At 39.3% G+C, this 19,416-nt stretch overlaps 1 protein-coding gene and 2 pseudogenes across 1 annotated transcript; 2 read left to right on the top strand and 1 right to left on the bottom strand.

Moving 5' to 3' along the window:
• Positions 1 to 5,689: 5,689 nt before the first annotated feature.
• Positions 5,690 to 6,637, top strand: LOC114083929 (olfactory receptor 56A3-like; annotated as a pseudogene).
• A 1,276-nt stretch (positions 6,638 to 7,913) lies between these two features.
• Positions 7,914 to 10,089, bottom strand: LOC139706987 (olfactory receptor 56A1-like; annotated as a pseudogene).
• A 7,863-nt stretch (positions 10,090 to 17,952) lies between these two features.
• On the top strand, positions 17,953 to 18,915 carry LOC139707116 (olfactory receptor 52L1-like). Its single transcript, XM_071617144.1, has one exon. The coding sequence runs from the start codon at positions 17,968 to 17,970 to the stop codon at positions 18,913 to 18,915; it is 948 nt and encodes a 315-aa protein (XP_071473245.1). The 5' UTR covers positions 17,953 to 17,967.
• Positions 18,916 to 19,416: the final 501 nt, after the last annotated feature.

Here is a 19,416-nt window from a genome sequence, read left to right as displayed (position 1 = left end):
TCTGCTGTGTTTGAGCCATTCCAACCCAGGAGGCAGACCTATAAGTAAAGAAGCCATATTGGGCACTCCATCTACAGTAGATGCCCTGGGGTCCAGGAATGTAACTCAGGGTTACATGGTGCAAGGTGATCAACTCAGACTCTCCCTAACACCTTGTTTTTAAAAAATGTGGGGAAACTGAAGAAACAGAAGAAGGTGAAAGAATGTGACTGGGAGAAATTAAGCAACTAGGATAAAGAGGATCAAAAAAGGCAAAAGATGGAGAGGAAAGGACATGAGGATGAAATGGAATAGATGTTCACTCTAAGCTCCTGATCCCCACCTCACCCCAGAAACAGCAGAAGCAGAAGGAAGGAGGATCTTTGGATGCCCAAACTATAATCCATGTTTCTCTGAAGGAGGCTCAATGGTATGGAACCAGATTGCCTTAGAATAATATGCACAGAGCAGAAGGCTGGTATCAGAGCAGGGATTCAACTCACTGAACCAGTTTCAATGAACCCGTTTCCAGATTCAAGATAATGAAATCACACAAGATATGGTATCCTGACTGGCTTGCTACTTTGTGAGATCATCTTTTTAGATCAGCCACAACAAGTGGTGATAAAAGGTAAAGTTTAAAATTCACATAGACTTCAGCATCTAGACAAGATGGAGTAAAAGGAACTGAATTCACATTAATAACTGGAAAAAAAAAGAGCAATCAAAACTGAGTGAGATTTATTAAGTAATGGTTCTAATACACCAGACATCATGCAAGTGAGAACAGGGACCCCTGCAATATGGGAAACAAGTGAGGCAGTTGCTCCAGTTTGCTGCCTTGACCCAGTTCCAGGGAAGAGTGAGGGACGCCAGGTGTAATTCAGTGGAGTTCCTGAATTGAAGAGGTCTAGTTGGAAGTATATAAAGGAGAATAAAGCTACAGTTAACAGGGCAGAGTTCTGGGGAAGAAAGAACTGCACACAGAGAGAATGGTCACAATCTTCAAAGGATCATCCAGTGATGAGTGTAACAAATGAGGAGGCTACATGAGGTAGGGGGAGAAACTATGGTACCCTGAGGATTAAAAAAGAGAGTATCCAGCTCTCACATGGGCCTAAAGAACAGCCATTCTACCAGCCAGAAAAGGAAAACAAAAACATAATTCATGAGGCTTCAATCAGAATACTCAAAGGAATCTTTCTTCAGTTGTGAATCAAAACTAGTTCTAGACCAAAATTTGTTCTGGTTTGTGCTAACAGAGCCCCCAAAGGTCAAATTGTTTCCAAGTAAGTTACATGGATTCAGAGAAAAGATTAAGAATATTTGCAGAATTAAAACTAAATTAAATATAGTATCTAAGCAAAATCCAAAATGTGTGATATACAATAAAAAGTTTCTAGAAATGAACATAAGTAGAAAATACAACCACAAATAGGATGAGGAAGGAAATTAATCGATCAAAATGATCAAATTAGAAAACAAAAACATTCAATCATTAAAACTGAATCCCATATATTCAAAAACATTAAGTAGAGTCATAGAAGACATTCAGAAGACAAGGTAAACTGACAAAGATGAAAAAGTAGATTGATGGCATCAAGGGTAGATTATTACTGCTTAAAGAAAAAAAGTTGGATTTGCTTCATTAAATTGAAAGATTCCTGCTGAATAAATTGCAGCATACACTATAATTTTTATGGCATTTTTAAAGTTCCATGATAAATGCCATGAGGAGTTAACTTTCATTCATTCAATTGAATAGGCTGTACCTATCTAATAAGCATGTGCCAGAAGCCCACAGAACTTCTGAATGAGTTTTTGGAATATGCAAAAGATGTTGAATGTGCACATGTAAATGAGCATGAACATACATAGATGAGTAAGTAAACTTTGTACCCAGGAGACCACCTGTTGCACATAGTCAGTATAGGGCTAAATTACCAGGAGAGCATTCAGAAAGAAAGAAAATCACTTTATTTTTTCATCCGCCTGCCTAACCTAGGAGGACCTTTTAGGCCCAGGGGAAGGCAAATTGAGAAGTTCAAAAAAGGTAGTGTCCCTGAGCATCTAGAGTATAATTATGTGCAGATACCTCTGGAACCAATCAGAGCCTCAATTCCTGTGAACCTGACCCCATGCTTCATCTCTTCTGTAAGTGAACCTTGGCACAGGATGCTGTACTGAGTTTAACCAGAAGACAAGACACCTATCTATCTCAATCTGTTTTTCTTTCCTGAGTCAGTACTGCTAAACTAGTCTGAAAAACGAGAAATACAGACCATCTCCTCATCAGGTAAGGAGACACAAGTGGGGGATCTATGCTTTTGGAACTTCTCTCCTTGTCTTCCTCTGGGCACTTTGTAGCACCAGAAATATAAAAGCTGGAGTTTATCGAAAGGAGATTAATAGCAGGTAGAAGAACTAGGAAGTGCATCATCTGGAACCCAGCTAAGAAAATTTGGAGATTTCAGCTACAAATATAGAAATTTAGGGGTTGTAAGACAAAGAATCTGCCTCTAAAATTCTTTGATCATTGGGTAGAAATTACATTTGGTCTATGTAACTTCAGAGGCAGGGGACAAAGACCACAGCTGGGTGGCAGTAAGAAATTAGTAGTTGAGCAAATTTCAGCACAACCCAATCAAATGGTAAAAGCTCTTGCTCCCAAATTCAGAAAATTGTACCCAGAAAAGCAAGGAGCTACCTATCACTATCTGCACACAATTGTATCTGGAACTACATGTGTAGAGATGTCTTGCATGCCTGAGTTTTATCGAGCTAGGTGATCCCTCCAACAACCTTTCCACTTCTTAAAACAAGGCTTCCCTGGTGCCATGCTGTGGGCCTGCCATGCAGCCTGGGGAAACGCTTGGGTTTCAAGGACTTTGTTTTAATTTTAGACTTTCAGCTGCCCTGGCTTCCTCATGCTGTCTCTGGCTGGAAACAGAAAACACAAGATCTTAGTCCTTATCACCAGTTTGGCCTCTTGCAAATGATTAGTGACATCCCGGGTAAAGTATATTTCATTTTTTTATAAGATTGATGGCAAGCATATTTTCATGGAATTATTTGCAAGGCCTAAAGGGGTTCTGGAAATTAATTATATCCAACCTTCTGTGTAAAGTGGGATTAGGATTAGAATAGTACAGTATGGTTGCCTACCAATACAGATTGCAAACCAAGATTAAAAGAGGAGGGGAAGCAAAAGGACAAGTGCTTTGCTTCTAGGGCTGAGTAAGTCATTCAAAGCTTTTAAGATGATTTATGAGTGAAGACCATGCAGAAATGTTCAGAGAAAGGAGAAGTAACTGAATGGGAGACAAAATAAACTTATTGTTCTTATATTGCCCTCAGAAATGCCATGCTAGCCTAAAAATAATTAAGGGACAAAAATAAAAAACACATATTTCTTCCCCTAGGCTTCTCCACAAATATGGCTGAATTCCAAGTCCTTCCATTTGACTTAGAATTCTATTTCTTACACATTTGAATCCTATCAGTTAAACCATATAAAAGGCATAATATCACTGAATCTGAACTTGCACAGTGAAAGACAGATGGCTAAAGTAGTCAACTTAACCCACCTACTTCAGGTCATTGTGAGTCACAAATGAAACAATTTGTTTAAAATTGATTTTGGACTTGCCAAAGTCATTGCTAATATACTCTATTATTAGCAAGAGAAAAAGACTTGGGAGATTTTCTAAGTATCAGGCAGGAGAGCCACATCTGTCAGACGTGCTTGGGGAAGCAGAGGTGAAATGGGGAGACCAGGGAAGGAATGCCCATCCTCCCTCCTCTCCTCGTAGAGCAGCCAGTATCACTAAAAGTCTCCCAAATGAGAAGAATCTGAGATGAGCCAGCTGACAGGATTGGAATGGCATTAGGGGAAAAAGAAATACATAACTGGACAAATGTACTATTTGAATCTCTTGAAAAAGGTATGCCTCTATCAATGTGTCAATATCACACAGTTTGGGGTCTATGGTAAATTACAACTTCTTTGTCACCCTACCTCCACCCCAAACTATTCCTTCTTTAAAAGATTCCATTTTCTAAATGGTTAGTTACATCACGAGTGAAGTATATTTCATTCTTTATAAGATTGATCAGCAAGCACATTCTCATGGAATTATTTGCGAGGCCTAAATGGGTTCTACAAATTAATTGTATCCAACCTTCTGTGTAAAGTGGGCTTAGGATTAGAACAGTACAGTATGGTTGCCTACCAATCTGGATCTTGAGCTCTCAGTTCCTTATTTATAAGATATATTTGATAATAAGATATATTTTACTAGATATTGATGATTAAATGTTATAAAGTTCTAGAATATTTGAACACACTTCCCAGGAAATAGTAAGGGTTCCAAAAATAATTATATAATTTTATGTTATATTGGTGAGCTTAATGAAAAAGAAACAGGACAGTTCTTAAATACTCAATGAAAAAGAGCTTCTAAATCCACAAAATAACAATTTAATAGAGATTTCTGTCCCAGTAAACATATTTAAGTACAAAGGACTATATGATTTGTAAGGCCTGACTAATACTTTTGCTAAGCTACAACACTCTTTGGGATCTCCTTAACAAATTTATGTACAATTCTTTTTCTCAAGCCTATCCCTCAGGTCAGAGTTAGCCATTGCTCTTGTACATATAATTATCATTGTTCATATTGGTTGTTCTCATTATTACCCATCAGCCTCAAGAGTTATTTTAGTTTCACTCCTTCACAGTAAAATTGTTTCTTATTTAATTTGTGGCCCTGGCACCTAATGGAATGCCAGGGGAAAGACTAAATAAAAAGAAAATAGTAGCAATATTGAACTACTGTCTGGAGGGTGAGAAACATGTACATGGATCATTATATTCAAGATAGAAAAGGAGCATGAAAAAGGGATGGAAGGCTGGAAAGGTGGGCTCTAGCACCCCTGCACCATTGCAATCACAATATTTCCACTTGTTCAATGACACTTATTGCTCCCTTGTAACTGTGTGAAATTGCTCATTCATTTTAAACTTGTTTCTTCCAGAAATTAGCTATTCTCCAAATATGAAGATCTATCTAAGAAGTAGATGGGGGGCAATTATGTGGTAGGATCCATTTTACCAAATAAAAGTGACCTCTTAGAAAAGTAGAAGTTAACTTTATTTTTAGTATATGATGAATAAAAATCTGTAATTAAATCAAAAATAAATTCAACTAAAATCACATAATGCAAATTGCATGGGAATTAGGGACATTTATCTGTGCCCCTTTTATGTCAGGCTCTACTAGGCATACTGTGAGAGTTAAATTGCAGATACGATAGTTTATGTGACTATGAAAAAGAAAACAGGAAAAATTTATAGATACAAATTGAGAATCTCATTTGTCCCCAAAGTGTTTCCTAAGTAATTTTTTCCTCTTAAGTTTCTGAGTGTACCCAAGAATTCAAGAATTCTATTGAAAGCATAAGTTGAGTAAATCAAGTCCATAATAAATCATATTATCTCAGTCCTCTGCACTGTTTAATGTAATATGAGTAGCCCTACTAGCATGGCATTATGGATAAACAGACAAATAAAAATGGCGTGGATATACTGCCACAAGTTGTGTCCATGTAATGAATGTTGTTTTATCTCCATGTACTTAGAGTCATTAGATGATTTTTATCCTCATTTTACAGATCACTAAAAGAAAGTTGTAAAAATTCATGACTAAATATGGTGGCACACCAAAATGACTCCGACCCCAGTGAAATTTCAGACTTCCTTCTGAATTGTTTTGTCACATCTCCTGGCTGGCAACTCTGGCTGTCCCTGCCCCTCTGTCTCCTCTTCCTCATGGCCATGGGGGCCAATGCTGTCCTTCTGATCACCATCCGGCTGGAGGCCTCCCTGCATGAGCCCATGTACTATCTGCTCAGCCTCCTCTCCCTGCTGGATATTGTGCTTTGCCTCACTGTCATCCAGAAGGTCCTGGCCATCTTCTGGTTTGATCTCAGGCTCATCAGCTTCTCTGCCTGCTTCCTTCAGATGTATATCATGAATAGCTTTCTAGGAATGGAATCCTGCACATTCATGTTAATGGCCTTTGATCGCTATATAGCCATCTGCCACCCACTGAGATACCCATCCATCATCACTGACCAATTTGTAATCAAGCATATCATTTTCATTGTGGCCAGGAATATCTTCTTATGTATGCCCATCCCCATTCTCTCAGCATGACTCTATTACTGTGGGAGAAATGTCATTGAGAACTGCATCTGTGCCAATATGTCTGTCTCCAGGCTCTCTTGTGATGATGTCACCCTCAATCGCTTTTACCAGCTTGCTACAGGCTGGACTCTACTGGGATCTGACCTTATTCTCATTTTCCTCTCTTACATCCTCATACTGCGAGCTGTGCTAAAACTCAAGGCTGAGGGTGCTGTGGCCAAAGCCCTCAGCACTTGTGGTTCCCACATCATCCTCATCCTCTTCTTCAGCACCATTCTTCTGGTCTTTGTCCTCACACATGTGGTCAAGAGAAAGGTCTCTCCTGATGTGCCAGTTTTGCTCAATGTCCTTCACCATGTTATCCCTGCAGCCCTAAACCCCATTGTTTATGGGGTGAGAACCCAGGAGATCAAGCAAGGAATCCAGAGATTACTGAAGAAAGGGTGGTAACAAGGGCAACTGACTCTCTGCTTTCCTAATGTAGGATGACTTGATAATCAGTTGATGGAAAATTGGGCTGAGACCCATAACTTAGAGACGAGATTTTTAAAATAAAGGTAAGTTCTAGTTCTGAAATAAGTTCCTGACTCCTTACTCTTTAAACCCAATAACTCTTCCAAAACACACACGCAAAAAAAAAAAGAAAAAAAAATTTCCAACATCTTTGTGACCTTTCAATGATTCCCTAATATTTATGATTCTATTTTGTCTAAAATATAAGAACTCAAGAAGATGAATACTAGAGAAATAACTCCCAGACAACACTAAACTTACATCTTTAAACATTTAATTTTTTAAAAAAAATAAAACTGTGGATATCAGTGGCCTTGATAATAAATTGCTATTATAAAGATTACTATTGTTATCCCATCTGCATAATGCAATTTTGAAGACCACGGTAGTTTAAATGTCAGCATTGACAGTGGTTAGAATCCATAATCTCTTTCATTTTCCTCTAACCAGACCAATACCTTTTTCTCCCCCTCCTCTTTTTCAAGCAAAGACCATTTTCTGTTGGCAGAATACTCAAAGGAATAAAGCTCCTATAAAAATTAAGGACCCATGGAGTAATGAGTTTTTCCTGGGTTAGAAGGAATTACCATAGAGAGCCTTCTCCTTAATGTCTTTGCGCCACTGTCTGTGCTTAAAGTTCACATGCAGGATTCACAGTGAGCCACTTGTGATCTGTGGACAGGACTCTGCTGCAGCATTCTCATATGTTACAATATCAGAAACCACCCTAGAAAGGACACTTAAATATACTAGGGTCTATTACCAATGAGGCACAAGTTTCCTAAAGCAACTTTTTTCTTCCTGGAACTTGGTTAGAGAACTTGGTAAGTATAAAGACAGATAGAACAATTGACAATCATTGAGAAACTCATATGGTATTTAGACAAAATATAAAACAATCTGGGACCTATGATTATTAAAAAATATTTTCTCCTATGTAAAAAGACAGGAAAGAACGGGGTACAAATCCAGACACAGCGGTGCACACCTGTTATCCCAGATATGTGGGAGGACGAGGAAGGAGGATGGCAAGTTCAAGAGCAAAACAGTTCATCAAAATTAAGAGAAATAAAAAATATGTTCATCCACATTAAGGGAATGACTCAAATAAGAGAAAACCTGAGATGTGAGATGGTGAGTTCCATGTTCTGCATTGTGGTGCTTGAACAACCATAAGTGACTTCTGTGGCTAAGACGAACCCAGGAGTATCACTCACAGCAGTGTATAGAAGAAAAGTACATGAATGAGATGTGAACCAGAAGTACTCAAAGCCTTGGTGGTTGCACCTCCCTACAGCAAGCTTATAACAGCCCTCAAAATGAAGCAGTAAGACAGCAAGATGAGCACCAGGTCAGAACCTAGAAGGCACCAAACACTCACAAATTGATAGAGCTTATTGAGGTGAATATCCCCACAGGAGAGCTTGGCTACAGAAATGTTGGCACATATACAGTTCTCCACCACGTTGCTGGCACAGTAGTTGAGCCTAGTAGTCAGGACTGGAGTAGGCAGTGTGGCTAGCAGATTGTGGAAGACAATGAAGATGGCTACATTGATGACAAACTGCTATGTGATGATGGAGGAGTATCACAGTGGGTGGCAGATGGCCACATAGAGATCATGGGCCATGACCAGAAAGGTGGAAGATTCCATGGGGAGGAAGGTATTCATGATAAACATCTGCAGGATGCAACCTTAAAAGCTGACGGTCTTCATGTTGAACAAGAAGATGAGCAGGACCTGCCAGAATCATTGTTCTCAAAAACACTGTATATTCATTATCATCTTAGAGCACCTAACTCTTATGAAAACGCTCCGAAGGTTTGTTAAAAGCAACCCACCCTCAAACCACAGCCCCACAAAACCCCTGGACAGCATCCTCATTTCAAATCCTTTCTAAACCCATCTCAATCTCCAAAGTCTAACTTATACCCTTTCCTAATTCTAGAGACCAACCTGTGGTTTTTAAAAAAAAAAAAATGCTTATTTGTAGCCCTGTCCTCTCCTTGTCTCTATGGTTCTTACCCAAACTCCAGTAGACTTATCTTCCCATCTCAGGAATTTTCAAGAAGTCCCTCCATACACAAAAGAAAACTTTCACAACAATGTTTCCTAACACAGTACAATATACAAATGTACATCCAATTACATTTAGAAAGGAAATTCTAGAGCCCTGGACTGTGGGAGTAGAATAATTCAGATGTTATGATAGATAAGAAGAAAATTTAAATTTTAAATATCACTTAGATATTGAGAGATGATCTGTCCACTGGAAATAATGAAAACCTAAAAAGACATGAACATAAAGAATAAGAGGGCATATCTGTGTGGGATCTGATGTAGTGGTTTTCCTTCAGGGATGGGAGGACTTATAGAAGCAAAACAACATACTGTGTAAAGAAAGAAGGTTGCAATCTGGAAACAGTATGTAGATTCCTTAGAAAATTTGGGATGGAACCACCATTTACCCAGCTATCCACTCCTTGGTTTATATCCAAAGGACTTAAAAACAGCATACTACAGTGATGCAGCCACATCAATGTTTATAGCAGCTCAATTGACAAGAGCTAAACTGTGGAACCAACCTAGATGCCCTTCAGTAGGTGAATGGATAAAGAAACTGTGGTATATATACAAAATGGAATATTATTACTCAGCAATAAAAGAGAATAATTCATGGAATTTGCAGGTAAATGGACGGAGTTGGAGAATATCATGCTAAGTAAAGTAAGTCAATCCCAAAAAACCAAGGCCAAATGTGATTAGTGGATGCTGATCCATAATGAGAGGAGAACCTGGGAGGAATGGAAGAACTTTGGATAAAGAAAAGAGGAGGAAGGAAAAGGGAGAGGTCATGGGGGTAGGAAAGATGGTGGAATGAGATGGACACCATTACCGTAGGTACACGTATAAAGACACGAATTGTGTGAATCTACTTTGTATTCAACCAAAGAAATAAAACATTGTGGTCCATTTATACACTATGAATCAAAATGCATTCTGCTATCATGTATAACAAATTAGAACAGGAAGGAAGGAAGGAAGGAAGGAAGGAAGGAAGGAAGGAAGGAAGGAAGGAAGGAAGGAAGGAAGGACGTTAGTTGACTGCCTGGAAGAAAGTCAATGGAGGGTCTGACATTGGGGATGACTGTGAGGCAGAGGATGACATTCAGCACAGAGAGGATGGCAAGCAGGTAGTACATGGGCTCATGAAGAGATGCTTCCTGTCAGATGGTCATTAATAAAACAATGTTGGCCCCCAGGGCCAAAAGCAGGAGAGGAGACAATAGGATAGAGAGCCAGTGCTATGTGTATCTTGCATGCCTGGAAAGCAGCTCACCAGGAATTCAATCACCTGTGTCCCTGTGTTGTTGGAGGATAATACCATGACCATCAGGTGGGGCTGGCGATGGCTGAAAGAAAAGAGTCAGAAATTATTAATAAATTCCTAAATGGTCTGTGTGCCTCTATTCTAGGCTTTCAGTTTTATCCACAATTCTACTGAATAATAGTCTCCATTAAGTTTAAATTAGACTATATTGTTTAAATTGTTCTCCCATAGTACTCAATACTTTATGGGTTAATAATACCTCCCTTCACATGACTATGTCCCAGACAGATTCCACAATTCATTGACACACACTTAGATTAGCCACACCAATAGGACATGGTTTACATTTTGTAAACAGTGTTGTTTTGTGCATATCAAGTCCCTCTGGAATCCAATATTTTACCATCAAAAAGTAACATCTGCTTGTCCTATTCTTATCTTCACCAAGATTGTACTTCCTAGAATGTTTTTCTTATTACTCATCTTTAATGCCTTTCCTTTTCAATGTTCCCCTTTGTATGATCCTCAAATACTCCAAGAACGTAGCTAGTAAAGCACTGAAAAACCTTGAATACACTCATGGATGTTTCCTGTTTTCCAAAAAGCCCTAAATGGAATTTTATCTTTTTATCATAACAGAGAAACATACTAGGCATTTAGTAACATAATAGTCATTCTATAAGGATATTTCAGACATATGAGACTGGTTATTGAAAGCACCATAATGCCCTTAAAAATTATCCTCTATTATTTAGAACCTCTGTATCTTGCTTGCCTAGCACCATTGCTTAGCACTCAGAAAAAGTTTGAATGATGCAAGAAAGAAACAATTTAGCAGTGATAAAAAATCAAAACAAAGCTGGGAATGATGGCACATGCTTATAATCCAGGTGGCTGGGGAGGCTGAGGCAGGAGGAGCAAGTTCAAAGCCAGCCTTAGCAAAATCGAGGAGCTAAGCAATTCAATGAGACCCTGTCTCTAAATAAAATACAAAATATGGCTGGGAATGTGGCTAGGCGGTCAAGTGTCCATGAGTTCAATCCCTGATACCCACGCCCCTCCCAAAAAAAAAAAAAAAAAAAAAAAGACAGTTGTCTTGGGCTTGGAATGTGGATCAGTGGTAGAGTCTTATCAACTTCACTTTGATATCAGGCACACAGCTCCTGGGAATAAAGGAATTCTCTTGTGAGACAACAACAATGTTTCACAGAGCCTAAACCTGACCACATAACAATAACTTTATACAATGGACTTTCTTGAGAGCTACACAAAGCTCCTAACTTTGCACATTGCAATTTAGTATGTAACTGAGAAATAAGCTGCATAATGTTACTAGTCTGTAACCTGCCTAGTAATACAATGAACAATAATGTACTACTGATTCCAATGACCTAAAAATAACTTATTGATATAAATAAAGCTGGCAGCTTGGCCATTCTGCCAATCTGCCATCTTTCCTGCCTCTGCATCTTCTCTTTGTGTCTCTTATTATTTTCCTTACATTAAATCCCAAGTACCCTCCCCCGACAAAAACTCCAAGCAAGTTAAAGGTGAAAAAAATAAATACTAAAGACACTTGTGTAATAGCTTTTTTGAGTGTGAATTTGGTAACTATCAAAAAAAAAATCTTTGTTTTCAGGCAAAGGAGGAAATTAATGAAATTAAGTTTATCAGACAAAGAGAAACTGAAGGAATACCTAACCATACCCTAGACATGATGCTCCACAAACTGGAGCCGTTTTCTCTATAAATCTCCTTAACTAGCCAGGAACTGACTGGTGAAGTAGTTGTCAAGTTCTTCTGTGTTCTCCTCAGAACCAGGGAGAACATCTTTGCTTATAGTTGGATCTGGAGGGTACGTTGTTATGGGCACCTAGGATGTAAGATGCAAAATATTTCCCAAAGTTTGAAGCTCTTATTTTTTTCTCAATATATAGTGTGGGCATCTCTTCAGAATTTTCTTTTCATCTAGACCATTGATTCTCAAAGGAGAGTATGCATCAGAATCACCAAAGAACTTGTTAAAAACACAGATTTCTGGGCACAGCCCATTTCTGTAGATGTAGGATGATATGGCTTTCTAACTAATTCCTAGGTAAAGCTGATACTGCTTTTCAGGAATAGGACTTCAGGAATAACCTAACTTCTCATTTAGGTTAACCTTAATCCAAGCCATCTGTCTCAGTTCATAGAGCCTCAGCCACAGCACTGCTTAGCTTCAGATATCAACTTGGCCACCTCCCCATGACCTTCTGTTCTTACAGTATGATTCTGGCTTTCTGATTTGAAAGCTGTCTTCCACCCATGGATTCTCTGAGAATACTATATATTCCTCTTTCATGGTTTTGTCTCTCTGACTAGTTTCATAACTTAGCCATCTCTCCTAGAAGGATCAAAACTCATTAAAGTCAAGGACAAGGCATCCTTCCTTTTCCCTTCTGGCAGTTGGAACAAATTCAGATGCTTGCATTATGCCTCTAATAATCAAAGAAGGAAACCTTCTGTGCTGTCATCCTCCCTGTTAGTGATACAGCATGAGCTAAGCTGATCTACATCCTCACATGCTCATGTTTCTCTAATACCAGTGATCTCTACAGAGTACAATAACATTCTCTGAAATAAATAATGAAGAAAGTCAAAGAACAAACTCAAAGTGTCACTCATGCTATTTTTTCCAATATATTGTTCCCAAAAATACTTAACAGAGAATGTCTTCTTTACACAGCACTTTTGACCATCCAATGCTTTTCAGGTAAGGTATTGCTCCTCAGCTTCTTGCTAAATCCTATGCTTGTGGCTTTGGCCTCTGCATCCATTTATGAAAATGTTATCTGGATAAAGCCATTCTCCTGTGACCAGAAAGACAATGCATTGGTCTTTGGGCTCCCAAGGGCTCTTGTGTCCCTATAGATACACAAATATTTTCAAGATGAAAAAGGAGATTTCTGCATTTATATTCAAGTGGAGTAAGAAAAGTAATCATATAGTCTCCCTGGAGGTGACTGAGAATTACATAAACTGTTTACAATGGGAAGGCATATCACCCAGGAACAAGGAGGATATATCTAAGAGAACCTTTAAGAAGATAAATTACAGTAGACTTACAAAACATACTTCATCTAACATGTAAAAGCTGAATTCTTTAAAAAAATTTTAAATGGTTAATATGTGATTATTTCCTTTATGATTAATTTTTACTAACTTCTATAAATATCTTACACAGGGATAAATATATCACATTAGGAAAATAATTTTACACATTCTTGAACATTCCTTTAACTTACATATATTGAATTAGACTATAATATGTCAATGAGATAAGTTGTTTTTTCTAAAGTTATCAACAAATGAATGATAAAACACTGAAGGAAAAACTGGTTATTTCCATGCTGGTGAGACTGAAAATTAGTGCAATTACTATGGAAAGCTGTATGGAGATTCCTTTGAAAACTTGGATTGCAACCACCACTCGACCCAGTTGTCTGACTCCTAGGTTGATACCCAAAGAACTTAAAAATAGAATACCATAGTGACACAGCCACATCAATCATTGTAGCAGTTCCATTCACAATAGCCAAAATATGGAACCAACTTAGGTGTCCTTTAACAGATGAATGGATAAAAAAAAACTGTGGTATACATACACAATAGACTATTACTCAGCCTTAAAAAAGAAAAATTATGTTATTTGCAGGTAAATTGATGGAACTGGAGAATATCTCATTAAGCGAAATAAGCCAATCCCAAAGACCCAAAGGCTGAATGTTTTCTGTGATATGTGAATGCTGAATCACCATAAAAGGAGGGAAAGCTAGAGAAGAATAGAGGTACTTTGAATTAAACAGAATGGAGGGGAGGGGATATGGGGGCGGAAAGGATAGTAGAATTAATCGAACATTATTACCCTATGAGAGTATATGATTACACGACCAGTGATATTCTACATAATATACAACCAGAAGAATGAGAAGTTATACTCAATTTATGTATGATGTGTCAAAAAGCATTCTACTGTCATGTATAACTAATTAGATAAAATAAAAACAGTTTTTAAATAGTAACTCAGTTGTGAGTTTCCAGCAGTCAACACTCCTAAGTCCTGGAGAACAGGTACACTGAAACACAGTATCCATTAAAGAATTTACTGGGGTCCTGGATTGTTCTGTGACAATGAGAAGTCTGAACTCCAGAGCACTTTGGGATTTCCAAGGTCACTGAAATGAGGTTTCCTAACCCAGCCCTAAGAATGTGCAGGATGATGCAGGGGTCATAATTAATAGTAGACAGAGTGAGCCCCTGTTTAGGTGTGGGTTCAACTACCTGCTCTGCCTCTCTTCCTAACCACCCATCCCTGAGGACAGTATCCTTAGCTCCACACACCTCCTGCCAATCTTCACACCAGTTTGGTTTTGTCCAGGCTTGTCTAGAGCCCTCTGGGACCTGAGATTGGTAATAACACCCTACCTTCCCAGTTCTCTGTCCACAGTCACTGTCCCTGCCTTGGGTAAACAGCAAGAATGGACGCTCAAGGTAAAAGTAAGAGAACGAGCCATGAGACAGTCCATGGGATTTCAGGTGCAGAAAATGAGGTCAGATTTGGGACTTATTTTTGAAGGTCAGACTACTGAGAAATTTTTTATTTCTCAGAGCCCTTGTGATGGGGTCATTTCTTGGCCTGGGTAGTGTGGTGCTGAGTCTCCCAGTGCCTCTGGTTTAGCGTCTCTTAGTTTTATTTCCTCCTGAGACAGAATAGTTGTTTTCCCCAGGTCTGACCTGGGCACTGACAGGGAGAGACAACATCAAAAAGAGAGATCAGAGCAGGACACATTGCTGCAAGCCAACCTATGGGTTGACAGATAACTATAGACATCATCAAAACTTTGGGGTTAACCTGAGGCAGTCACAGGGCATTCAGCATGATCTTGGCTTGGCATTCTCACTAGCACATATAGTGCAGGAGGACATAATCCGTGCTAGTCTTGCCAGGTCTAGAACTCATGTTTTCTAACTTTGGGAAACTTTAACTGCACAGACCTTGAGTGATGTCTTTGGGTTTCCCTTGAGTGTCAGAGACTTCAGTGAAGCCTTCTGAACAAAATACCTGATCCTCATTGTTGGTGCCTAGCTAGTGCAGAAGGACATCATGGGAGTCTAGGAATCCCTAGAGCTAAGCAGGTAAGGCTGTAGTGGAAGGTTTCTGAGTCCAGGCATTTTGTCTTTTTCTCAGTTCTCTCTGTGTTGCTGAGTCTCTGTCAAAGCTGACATAAGAATAAACTGTGCATTTTCAAGAGACCAGGGAACAGTGCTGTCAGGCATAATGAATGAATTATCTGTGTGTCTCAGGTCTATTCTCTGGAGCTCTACCTCTTTCTTATTAGGCCAGTATCATGGACACTCTGCTTCTGTGTCCTCCTCCAATAGCTATGTGTGCTCTTGTCTCTCCCTCTTACTCTCATAGAGTCCAGGCCAGTGTCAACAAGAGAATTAACGAGAAGGGTCAGGTCACATCAAAGAAGAGACTTTCTGCTAAGTGACAGTAGCAATCCCTCGTGATCATAGGAATTCCCTAATATCTGACACACTTCTGGGATTCCACTCTCTCCTCTCAGGTCAGAGAGGTTCAGCAAGGCCAGTTCTGTCACAAAGCAGGGTGAAGAACACTGAGGCTTAGTGTTTATAATTATGAGATTCACCTGGAGATCTCAATAGTAACATCACTGCTTTTGTAAGCTGATTCTGGATGAAAAACAAATACAGGGAGGTACATACCCACCAGGCAGTTCATATTTTATTGCTGATATTTTTAGAGTTTTGTGGCCATATTTAATCATTATTGATTTAGAAAAAGGCACACGGAATGATCTATGGGTGCTCACTCCACAAAAACTGAGACCTTCTTGATTATGTTTACATATACATGTATAAACCCTCAACACAGAAAAACATTATTTCAGAGTGCAAACTGTCTTTTAAAACCAACATGTAGACACAAACGTACAGATTCAGATTTTTGTGTTGGTGCTTCAGGGGTTAAAACGTGGTTAAGTAGAACCCTAGTTATTTGGCACTTGATGTTTACATTGAGGGTGACAGAGACTGAGTTATTATAGCATCATGATGAGAGACACAACAACAATCTGAAACACAGAAAGAGATTCATGTAGATAAAGAAAAAAGAAATCTGTGGTCTAATACTAAGTCATCCCTTATATTACTGTTAATAACTATCATTTATAGAATTACTTATGTATCCCGACTTTACATGTAGTATTTCATTAATATTTATTATAAATCTGTGATTTGATCTTATTTATCATAAGATAAAGACTTTGAGAGTTTAAGTAGACTGAAAACAATTCATTCCTAGAATATGAAATGGACACAGCTTGCACCTGAATCCTTTAGTCCCCGATGCTTGTGTTTATCTTACCACATTGTGAATTGTATACCATGCTAACATGTAATTACCAAGCTTAATGAACTATGATCCTTCCTGTTGAAACAAACCATTAAGATATTGAAAGGGATTTTATAGTAGTGATAAATCAGAAATTGTGGATGAACAAAGGATGATCCTATTAAGAGTTACTAATATAATAGGCATTACCCTAATACAGTCAATGAATCTTTCCGAAGGGTGGGGGAGAGTTGACTCGAGTTTGGTGGATGAGAAGTATCAATTCAGATAAAGGAAGAAAATGAAAGAATACACGAAGGGAATATATGAAATACAGTGGTCCAATGGTAATCGTAGGAGTTTTAGAATGTCTAAAACAAAACATTTAACATATGGGAACATGTTGAGTGTAAGACACAAATACACAAAGACCGTCTTCAAAATTTCATGTGCTTGTCCTAAAAATATGACTATTCATACAGGGAATTCATGAAGAATTTTGACCATTCGAGGAACATGATGACATCTGCATTTTAGGATAAACCCTTTAACTTCAGGATTAAAACTAGATTGGGGAGAGACCCAAAGCTAAGGCAGAAACACCTAATGATGAAGTCCAGATGAAAGATCTTGGGAGTGTGAGCTAAAGCTGGCATTTCAGGGGTTGGGGAAAAGGAGAGGCTATAAGAGATGCATAATGAATAAATAAATAAATAAGTCAATAAGAATTGGTGAAGGGACAAAAGAGATGAAGGAAAAAATGAGTCAGGAGACTTTCCAACTCTCTGGATGAACTTGGGAAAGTAGATAGTGGTATAACTCACAAAAATATTGACAAGACTTAGAGAAAATTTGGGAAGGATAGGCAAATTTGTCCAGTCTTGGATATGTTTACTGCATAGTCTGTAGTAAAGCAAATACAAAAATATCATTTGATTCAGAAAGATATTTGACTTAAAAACATAAGTTTGGAAGAAATGGAAGTATTTAAATGTTAAAAGCATGTGAATGGGTGAACTCAATTCAGAGATAATATATAATATTGTGAAAGAAAGAGAGGAAGGAACCCTGGAATCAATCTCTAATAAGGTGGAGAAGATGGTGGGCCTGGGGTCAGAGGAGGAACAACTGTAGAGTGCCATGTTGTGGAACCTGAAGGAGACTAGTTTCAAAAGTAACATATGGACTTATTAAACATCCAGAGAATGAATGAGGAGAGATCTTTCAAATGCACAGTTCTGAAATACAAATAATTGAATGGTAAAGTGTAAGCATCTCTCCCAAAGGCAGCATGTGTTTATTCTTATCTCTGAGTAAAACTAGATTTATCCTAATTCAGACATGTGCAAGTCTCACCCATAAGGAGAGTATCTTCAGGAAAGGAGATATTTTTCCTTGTCGCTAACTGTATTCCCTTGTGTTGCAGCTCAAGGTGCTTCATTCTTCTGGTGCAGAGGCAGCCAGAGCTGGACTATGTGGTAACATATCAGGAGTGAAAAAATCATGACGTTGGTTCCTTTTCCCTCTCTAAGCCCTTTATGATGGCCCTTAGCAATTCCAGCTGGAGGCTACCCCAGCCTTCCTTTTTCCTGGTAGGTATTCCAGGTCTAGAGGAGAGTCAGCACTGGATAGCTTTCCCCTTGGGTGTCCTTTACTTCCTTGCTCTAGTGGGCAACGTTACCATTATCTTCATCATCTGGGCTGAGCAATCCTTGCACCAACCCATGTACCTCTTCTTGGCCATGCTAGCTGCCATTGACCTTGTCCTGGCCTCCTCCACTGCACCCAAAGCCCTTGCTGTGCTCCTGGTCCATGCTCATGAGATTGGGTACGTGGTCTGCCTGACCCAGATGTTCTTCATCCATGCTTTCTCCTCCATGGAGTCAAGTGTACTGGTGGCCATGGCTCTGGATCACTATGTGGCCATTTGCCATCCTCTGCACCATTCCACCATCCTGCATCCAGGGACCATAGGGCACATTGGGATGGCAGTGCTGGTGTGTGGATTGATCCTCCTCATCCTCTTCCCCATCCTGCTTCAGAGCCTTATCTTCTGCCAGACCACGGTCATAGGCCATGCCTATTGTGAACATATGGCTGTGGTAAAACTTGCCTGTTCAGAAACCACAGTGAACAGAGCCTATGGGCTGGCAGTGGCACTTCTGGTGGTTGGGCTAGATGTCCTGGCCATTGGTGTCTCCTATGCCCTCATCCTCCAGGCAGTGCTGAAGGTACCAGGGAGTGAGGCTCGACTCAAGGCCTTGAGCACATGTGGGGCTCATGTTTGTGTCATCTTAGTCTTCTATGTCCCTGGAATATTCTCCTTCCTCACTCACCGCTTTGGCCACCATGTACCCCATCATGTCCATGTTCTTCTGGCCACCCTGTACCTCCTTGTGCCACCTGCCCTCAATCCTCTCATCTATGGGGTGAAGACTCGGCAGATCCGCCAGCGAGTGCTCAGGGTTTCTATATTAAAGGATTGATCTGAATCCATTCTAGTTACTTTCTTCAGAGGTTCCTGACACAGGCACAGCCAAGAACTCATGGTTGTATGGATTATATGGATAGAGGCCATTCTACAATGAAGAGTCCTTCTAGTCCTACTAGCCTCGTGCCAAGAACAGCCCACAGGCTTTTGGCTCCACGTTCTGTTAGGATGTATCTGGATAGCTGGATCATGAATAATCCCCGCTCCTTGACACACACACACATGTTTGTTTTTTTTCCTGGTGCCCACAGTTGTCTACTCCTTTTTTCAGAGTGACTTCAGAATAAGATAAATGACAGCTCTGATTTATGAAAATTTCCTGCAACCCTGTCTGGAATGGGAATGGAAAGTCCCAAGTTTTGCTCAGTTTTAGAGAATCTTCAAACCCTCTAAGTTTGACAGTGAGCTCCAAATCACTGGACTCCTGGGTAGCAGCAAGGTCTCTTCAAAGCAGCTGAGAGGGGCACTTTTTAAGAAAACACCCTTTATCCTAACA

The sequence above is a fragment of the Marmota flaviventris genome, chromosome 9 (genome assembly GCF_047511675.1).
Source record: "Marmota flaviventris isolate mMarFla1 chromosome 9, mMarFla1.hap1, whole genome shotgun sequence".
NCBI classification, from domain to species: Eukaryota; Metazoa; Chordata; class Mammalia; order Rodentia; family Sciuridae; genus Marmota; species Marmota flaviventris.
This window is presented reverse-complemented; position numbering and strand designations above follow the sequence as displayed.

Bases quoted from the DNA above. Each gene is read 5' to 3' on its own strand.
- LOC139707116 (XM_071617144.1), top strand. From the start codon at position 17,968: ATGATGGCCCTTAGCAATTCCAGCTGGAGGCTACCCCAGCCTTCCTTT.